Genomic DNA, 8,725 nt, shown 5'->3' with positions numbered 1-8,725 from the left:
ACTGAACAGAGGAAACAGGTGGTGTGTTGTAGCTGTACTTTGCTCTGAGCAGAGACCGGACGGTTGATAGGCACAGAGTGGAGAGTTTTGGCTCGGAGCTTGCATGCTGGAGTCACGCTTTGAGAGAGGAAGAGGAGGAGGAGGAGGAAGAAAGAATAGGAGGAAGAAAAAGAGTGGCTGTTTGGGATTTTATGCAGCTGCGTTAACTGGCTGCAGAGCGGTCCAGATCGTCCGATGAGTTAATGTTAATAAAAACTGATGAAGTGTTTTTTCCTCATCGAGTTACTGTTTGATGTTATTACATTAACAGACATTAATTACATTTAAATCCATTTAGAAGTCAATTTAATTACATTTTCAGCAGTTATTCTATCGGTTTTTTAGTCGTTACAGTTGCTACGAGCTGACTCTAAATCAAAAAATTCGGACATCTTCAACAAATATTTGACCAACGATGGATCGATAATGAGGAGCGACCCCAAACAGCACCAGAGGGCAGAGGAGGAGGAGGAGAGAGGAGGAGGGAAGGAGGAGCGTCTATTTCTTCTTGCTGAACAGACTGAAGCGTTTCTCCTTGTCTTTCTCTCGTTTGCCCGGGCTGGACTCGGCCGCCGCTGCCGTGGCGACAGAGGCCGGCAGCGTCTGCGCGCGTGCGGTGGGTGCGGGCGTGCTATGGCTGCTGGGCGTCACCTCCACCTTGTTGCCCGAAATGGCAGCCGAGATGGCCGAGATCCACACGTTCATCTCTTCCTGCAGGACGGAGAGGTGGAGAGAGGAAAGGGTTAACTCACGCTGCTCAAGATTTAAGAGCTGTAATTTAATAAATGGTTAATAAAACACTATAATGTAGCTGTTAACTGCTAAAACAACAGTTTGAAGTGTTTATTTATGTAAAATATGTTCTAATTTCTCAATTAATGCATCAATTTTTATTATTACAATTATGTTTTACTACACTGAGATTCATCATGTTTATACAGCAGCCTCCAATCATAAATGTCATCAGGAAGGAACAATTATCTACAAATTTAACTTATATATGTATATATATATATATATATATATATATATATATATTTATATTTACAAATACATTATAGTGTCTTATAAACCATTTTAAAGATATTTAAATTGTGTTAATTAATGATAACGATATGTCGCTGGGATACAAAATATGTAAAACAAAAAAGAATACATTAAAATATGACAATAAAAATATTAAGTTTAAATTAAATTTAAACTGAAATATAATGGCAAATTAAAAAAACCTAAAAATAATTTTGAACAAAACAACGAGAAATATCTAATTATTTAAGTTAAATAAATAAAAATAAAACAAAAAAACTTTTTGTAAAAAGTAACTTTACAAAAAGGTTTAAAATGTAAATAATACTTATAAAGTTAATACAACAAATAGTAAAGACTTGAACAATGGTTTTAACAGTAAATATACAAATAGAAAAAAAAGGAACATGGGTGCAAAGACGTTTTTTTTTTTTTTTTTTTAACTTACGTCATCTTTGGCTTGGAAGAGATACTCATTCCCGTCAGTGATCCTGTGGAAGTTTGAGAACACATTAAAAAATAATTAGTGTGAATAAAGGAGCGGAAATAGAGGAAAAGAAGGTCACACTCAGTTGGATAAAATCACGGTCACTCATCGGGACGCTCACTTGAGCTTGAAGACGTGTTTCTTCTTCTTGTAGTCCGTGGCCACCTCGCAGACGGCGTCCTTGAGGCTGACGGGGATCTCGCTGTGGTAGGGAATACCCTGACTGGCGCTCTTCTGATCTTTATAGAAACCCATCTCCTGCTGATTGATCACACAGTACACGTTGTGCCACGACCTGCAGAGACAGTCAGATCACAGATCGATATCTGCAGCGAACACGCAGGATTTCTGCTCACTGCCTTAATTCCATGTTGTAAATTTGATGTTGTCTTTAAAACACCTTGTTCTTGGTCAATATCTGTATTTTAAGTCTTAAATCGTTAAATGAACAGTCATTTTCATGTCAAAGGTTTGATTTAGTTTTCTTTTCTGTTAAATCTGTCATGAAGAAATAGGTGAATATTAAACTTTTAACACCTAGATGCTGCAAACAGACGCCTTTTAGGAGCATTTAAATCTCTGAAACATGAGAAAAATAGAAAACTGTTTTTTTCTTTTGAGAAAAAAAAGAGAAATATCATAATTATATTTTAAGTATTATCTAAAAACTAGGGAAAATGGCCACAATACTATATCAATAATTCTTCTTATTGATTCTGCAATATTACAATTATAACTTTAGAATTTATTCTTCTAATTAATTATAATTAAAATAACTTTACAGAGCAATTTCTCAGGGTTTTTAAATTATTATTATTATTTTACATTTTTACTCATTTCTTGCCATTTTTGGGCCATTTCTTGTCAAGTTGCTCGTTGCCTTCCTGCCCGTGTTTTTGAAAGAAATCAAACCAACTTGCTCAAGTTTCAAAGAAAAGAAAAACAGAAAAGCATAATTTTGAAAAATATGAAAATAAGTGTGTGTTTCATCATATTAAAACAACCACACAGTCCACCGAAAGCAGCACAGACGCTTCTATTCCTGGCTGTTGTATTTCAGAGTCTGGCGAGCGCCAAACGGTTCCCACCTGCTCGAAGCCTTCTTGTTATGTCCCTCCCACTCGTGTTTGCGGTGCAGGAAGCCCTCCAGCTGAGACGTGGGAGCGTCCTGCTGAGTCTTGGCCGGCAGGGTCGCTGCCTGGCTGATCTTGCCCTTGCGAGACGCCCCTGGAGACCCTGCGGGGCTGGGCTCCGACACCCCGTTCACCACCTCTCCACCTTCAACGTTATCCTGCAAACAGACGAGAGGAGAGTCTGTGAGAGACTGTGGATGGATAAATCTCACACATGCTTGATTTTAAATGAATCTTTATCTCTCAGACGCAGAAGCTGTGAATCAGAATTATCAGAGCTGCAGCATGCAGAGCGGAGCAGAATCACAGGCTGCGTACGCACTTCGAAATCTCTCAACTTACATAAAACTGAAATAAAAGCTGTGAACTGGCTGCTCTTAACCGCGCACGGTCACATACATGCACCGAGAATGTACAGAGAGCACCGGCTTCAATCTGCAGCATTCAATCTCTTTGGATTTAGACAGAATCGATGCTGCCAAATAACACATCAAAAACAGGTTTAAATATCTTTCAAATCATACTGAGTGTAATCTTCCTTGTTTTGGGGCCGAGAATGATCATGTAAATGTATTTGATAGTCTGATTTCACGCTGTGCAACAACTTTTCAAATCCAGAACAAAGGAAAAAATAAAACAATGAAGCCAAAAAAAAACACAAATATGTGACATCAAACTTTAAGAAACTACGACTGAACCAAACTTAAAACTGGTGGACAGACCAGGTCACAACAAAGCAAACCCCACATCATCGTCTTTAAGCTGCCTCTAATTACAACAGACCACACGATGGCGTCATTATTGACAACTGCAACATCTCTGAAACCGACGTGAGCCCAGCTAACACCGTTTACAGCTGGTATCGACCTGCGCTTCAGTGATCACAACATTATCGGACAGCAGAAACACAACGCTGCTCACACCTGATCCCATCATGCACCTCCAGCCGACAACTTGTGTTTAGATTTCGTGACTGTCCCAAACTCAGTTATTACGTCCTCACTTTTGCAAGCTGCTCTCACAGTGGCTGTGTCCGTACAGCGGGAGATATCGCTGTCAGCAGAATTTAACTCTTTACATAACGCAAAACGAGGGACGGTCACCCAACAATTCGTCCAACTGGACATAACATGGATAAGTTACGGCATTACTGTCACCTCTGCGAGTGGTTTCAGTGATCAGATTGTATTTACAGCTGTAGTTAGTGCTTTCCAGCTGTGATCAGATCACCGAGACAAATGCTGATACCAGACTAAACGAGGTTTTACACGCTCAACTCAACAAGACTACAGATCCATCCATCAAGCCACTAACACCAGCTACTTCAGCCTCTGTAATGCATTTTTAAGCGTTTGTTTTTAGCAGTGAATTATTTGCGCTCAGCGCAGGATTTCAGTACTGATTAGAAAAACATCTGCATTGTACATGAAGAGCACAGAGAAGTAACACAGTCTGATCATGCACTGATTACAGGTTTTAGGACATGCATAATAAATCAAAACACCACTCCGTAACACACAACGTGGTGGACAGTGTGAAGACAGACCAGGAGAGGGAAAAGCTAGCAGTCGGGAAACACACACACAAAAAAATCTCAAACAATTATCCACAAAATTGCTTGGAACTCATTACTGGGCGTCATTATTGGTGAGGGGAGAATGCAATTGGCCTAGTATCAAAACAGATTTTATTTTTCCACACCACACCCACGCCAACTGGATGCTTATTACCCTGTTACAGAGCTCTTCAAGGGCTGGACCAGAGGTGGACTCTCTTTTTGAGAACAGTTCAGAGGCTGGACCAATCCTGGGAGCTTTAACTGAAGGGCTGCAAGAGCTGCACCGATCCTGGGAGCTTTGATTTTTTGGGCGAGAGCTGGACCAATCGTGTGAGCGTTTACTGGGAGCCTTAACGGCTCAGCCAGAGCATTTACTCGGGTTGGACAAAATCTAAGGACTGTCCCTGACAGTTAATCAAAGCTTAGACCCAATCAGAGATTTTTTGGGTGGCTCATTAAACATTGGGCCGATCCTGAGAACTTTTGTTTGAAGACGTTCAAGGTCTACTTCTCACAGCGGTAAATTTAAGCCTGTCTTGTTCTTGATAAGTGTAAGACCAATTCTGAAAGCTTTCATCGAAATTCGTCATAAAACAATCCTGACGGTCATTTTTATCTCTTCTAAAAACGTTCTATTTGGGACTGAAACCTTAAATGCAGCGCATCAATGTTTGCACTCATCTTTCTTCTGCAGAAATAACAGATATATTTATCTTCACCAAACATCAGAGGTCAGGTGGGCCCGACATGTCTTGACAGTGAATTGTTGTTCAATGCTCACATTTGGCTTTGAGGCCAATGTTTGGATTTCTGACAGGTTGGAAACTTTTTTACTTTCTGTTTATAAAAAACTGCCTAATTTCCACCTAAACGACTACTGTATGTAGTTACTTTATTTCCAAGGTTATTTTTTACAGGATCAACCAGAACACTTTAACTCTGGGTGATAAATGTCTTTACAGTCACGTTTGGCAGGAAATTAATTCACCAAGCTGCCCGCCAACAATTATTTGGTAAACTACTCCTAAAACAAAGAAGAATACTAGTGCTGCGAGTTAGTTTTAAATTATCCAATCATTATTTGAAGTCTTCTTCCATTTCATTGATTTTTATCCATGTTGATGAATTAACCCCGCTAAGCAAAGTATATTTATATCGAATAAAGCCCCAGGATGAAAATTGGTGAATAACACGAGATGGAGAAATACAACATTAATATAAAGCTCAACTGAAATGCTAATGACGATGACAACATGCAAAAAAAAACAAACAAACAAACAGTATATGGAGAGAAGTCACAACTACGCATGAATAACACATGGACAGACAAACCAGAACGGGTCTGAGTGCACTGATTGGTTCTGACGGGGTTTATTGGGGAATGTGTGTTAGTCAGGGAACCAATGAAGGAGCTGGATGGACATGCAACAGAAACCATGAGGAGAAATAAAGAAGTTACGACAATAAAACATGAGAACAACCGATAATAATGATAATACAAAACAACAGTGTTGCAGTGACAGGAGATGATAATATAATAATATAAATATAATGATGATGATGGAGTCCACACACACACACACACACACACACACACACAGAGTCATTCATATACACGTGGTCAGTGTGTACAATGATTATGTGTAAGGGAAGTGTTGCTGTCATGAAAAGTCAAAGCACTGACTTTACTCTTATTTTTCTAAATACTTTTTGTTAATTGGACTTCATTCTGAATGATCCAAAAAGCATGTCAAAAATATTCTGTATGAAACGGTTTCTCTGTTGAGAAGCTTTAAAAGTTGCTTATTTTTACTTTCGTTTTACAGTGCTTGCATCCTGTGACCCTCTTGTGAATCTGAAATAAAGTCTGACTTGAGGATAATTATTTAGATGCAAGAACTTTTTTTTAAATAACTTTTTGAAATTTCAAAGAGTTTCCAATTTTGTTGCAATATTTCGTAATAAAATTTTGATAAATTATTAGCTGTGAGATCTGTTAATAACATGCAGGGGCTGTTTTACATGGAGAAATGTTGCACTGCATGGAGAGCATGTGATGTGATGGAGGATGAAGGAACTGATTCTGCAGTCTATGAAAAAAAATGAAGATGGTGAATTTGGGCTGTGGGATGAAGACACACTTGGGGTACGTAGATATCTTTTTAAAGCGGCTTTTAAATCATGTCTTGTAAATAACTGTACACACAAAAATGATATATATAAAAGTAATGTATGGTCTACAATCAACTTCTTAGTGAGCAGCAGTTTAAAATTAAAATCACAAACCTGTGATTGATTACACAGAAAAATTAAGAGATTGTTAATGTGAAGTGTAAACGATCAAACTAAACTTATAGCAGCTTAAAATCCTTTATTTTAAGACAAAAATAGTAAGACATAATTTATCTGAATATATTTTGGTGAATATCCACAATATTGAAGTGTTTTTGTTGATTTGTTGCCATTGATAAATGTATTCTTTATATTTAGTGCATTATTTTATGTTTATTACCTAATTCGCCACTATGCTGACGACACCATGATTTACATTCAGAAATAAATATCCTACAAATGCCCATAAAAACTATAACAGATGAACAGATTTTGAAATCCCTGTTTGGGGATTTAAAGGGGGGCTGTGTGTTTTGTTGGTGGACTTCTCAGGTGTTCATATTCCAGATGGTGAGTTTATAAATTACAACGTAAAGTAGCAGAAGCATTAACAGCTGAGGGGAGATGATGACAGGAGTGTCAAGCTGAGAGAGACAGAGGGAAGAAGGGAGGAGGGGAAATAAAAATAAGAGGGATGGATAGAAACACAGGTGCGGCATGTTCTGGTGTATGCATGTGTGTGTTTTGTGGTGCCATTCACAACTTATGCAGTCGCACTCATGCCAAACGGACGACTCAAACTTTTTCTTGCTAAATGTCTCAATTTTGCAAACAATTAAATGTTTAAATCCCTATTATGACTGTCTCTTTACATTACTGATCTACTGCTGCTTGGTTTTGTTTAAAGAGTACAGAGCACCATTTTGGGGCTTGATGATTGGACTAATTACGTACAAAAAGGAATGTTAGGTACGCTGAACTTGATTTGATTAAAAGTAAATGTTTTCCTCCAAAGACAAGACCTCAAATTCACAAACTGAAAGCGAAAACTTCAACGCTGATCTTTTTTGACAGAAGTTTCTTTTTCAGCGTCACGTGATGAAGCAGAAACAGAATTAAACTGAAAAAGCATTTGTGTCCACCTCGACCTTTTTTCAGTGGTGACTTCTATCAAATGCTTGTATCAAACATTTTAACAGAATGTTTTAGTGCCAAATGAAATGCTTTGCAAATTTTGGTCCTTTCACACTAGTGATGCTCTCAGTGTTGGAATGTCTCCAAATTAAGACTCCATTTTCCATCAGTCCCATAGCTTCCCATTATTCCCTTTTGTAAGAGGTTATTAGATTTAAAGGCCTCAAAGATGAAGATCTCATTTTGTTAATTAGTGTAATTACACTAATTTCTTAAGACAAAGATAAAATAAGGCATGTGAAAGCTGTAAGTCAAACTTATTACACTTATAAAATAAGAAATTATTAATCATGAAGAAGAAGAAGAAGAAGCAAACAATAAATGCTGAAGAAAAGTGATAAATACAGGAAGGTTAATGTGTGGATCCCAAAGTGTGTGCGGAAGGAAACAACACACATGGTTAGCAACAGAGTCTAGGGTATTTCTGCATGAGGTCAAAGGTTAATATTGCTTGTGTTTTGTGATCTTTCATGTGCATGGAGTTAAATTTAAGTATTTTAAATGTATACATTATTGGCGTGTGTGTGTGTGTGTGTGTGTGTGTGTCATGGTGCAGCTGCGGCCCTGCGGCTCTGCAGGGTGCTGCTGTATTGCTGGTAGGCAGGCGAGCGGTAACTAACCCTGGGAGACTCCTGATCGGACGGCAGCCCGTTCTGAGACACCGGCTCGCCCTCCCTGCAAACACACACAGTTCACAAAGAGTCACACACACTTTTAAACGATTTCATATTTACATGAAGAGCTGCAGCTGATGACTGCTTTCATTTTTGCCTGATTCATCACTTTTTATTCTGATGTCAAATCAGGGTTCCTACAGCTTCAGGCAAATTAAATTAAATAAATTTTTTAAGACTTTTTTTTTAAATGCCATTCAGGATGCAATTTTAGACCAATTTTACAATAACCAAAACTAGGGATTTTTTAAAATTTATTACTTTTCAAGACTTTTTTAATGCCACTCAGGTTGAAACTGAAGACCAATTTTAAAAAATTAATTTAAGACATTTCAATACCAATTAAGGCCTTATATTTAGATTAATGAATTATTTGCCTTTTAATACTTTTTAAGGATCTGCGGAAACCCATGACATGACTGTCACACCCTTTTCTTTTTTTCTTTCCAGTGTGTTTTTGTTTTCGCTTTGTCTAAAATATCAGAAGGTTGTCCACAAATCT

General features: G+C 38.0%; 1 protein-coding gene across 5 annotated transcripts in view; it reads right to left on the bottom strand.

Moving 5' to 3' along the window:
- Positions 1-520: 520 nt before the first annotated feature.
- sptbn1 (spectrin, beta, non-erythrocytic 1) overlaps positions 521-8,725 on the bottom strand; it is a 140,755-nt gene continuing 132,550 nt past the window's right edge. For 4 of the 5 annotated variants that reach the window (XM_042501881.1, XM_042501882.1, XM_042501879.1 and 1 more), the window contains 5 exons: positions 8,170-8,224; positions 2,641-2,843; positions 1,674-1,847; positions 1,514-1,556; positions 521-750 (listed from right to left, as the gene is read on the bottom strand). In XM_042501881.1, coding sequence (XP_042357815.1) covers positions 538-750; positions 1,514-1,556; positions 1,674-1,847; positions 2,641-2,843; positions 8,170-8,224 — 688 coding nt within the window. In that variant the 3' untranslated portion in view covers positions 521-537. Of the gene's footprint in view, positions 751-1,513; positions 1,557-1,673; positions 1,848-2,640; positions 2,844-5,598; positions 7,000-8,169; positions 8,225-8,725 lie in introns of those variants that run through there. The other variant, XM_042501883.1, reaches the window with a different exon arrangement.

The sequence above is a fragment of the Plectropomus leopardus genome, chromosome 15 (genome assembly GCF_008729295.1).
Source record: "Plectropomus leopardus isolate mb chromosome 15, YSFRI_Pleo_2.0, whole genome shotgun sequence".
Taxonomy (NCBI): Eukaryota; Metazoa; Chordata; class Actinopteri; order Perciformes; family Serranidae; genus Plectropomus; species Plectropomus leopardus.
This window is presented reverse-complemented; position numbering and strand designations above follow the sequence as displayed.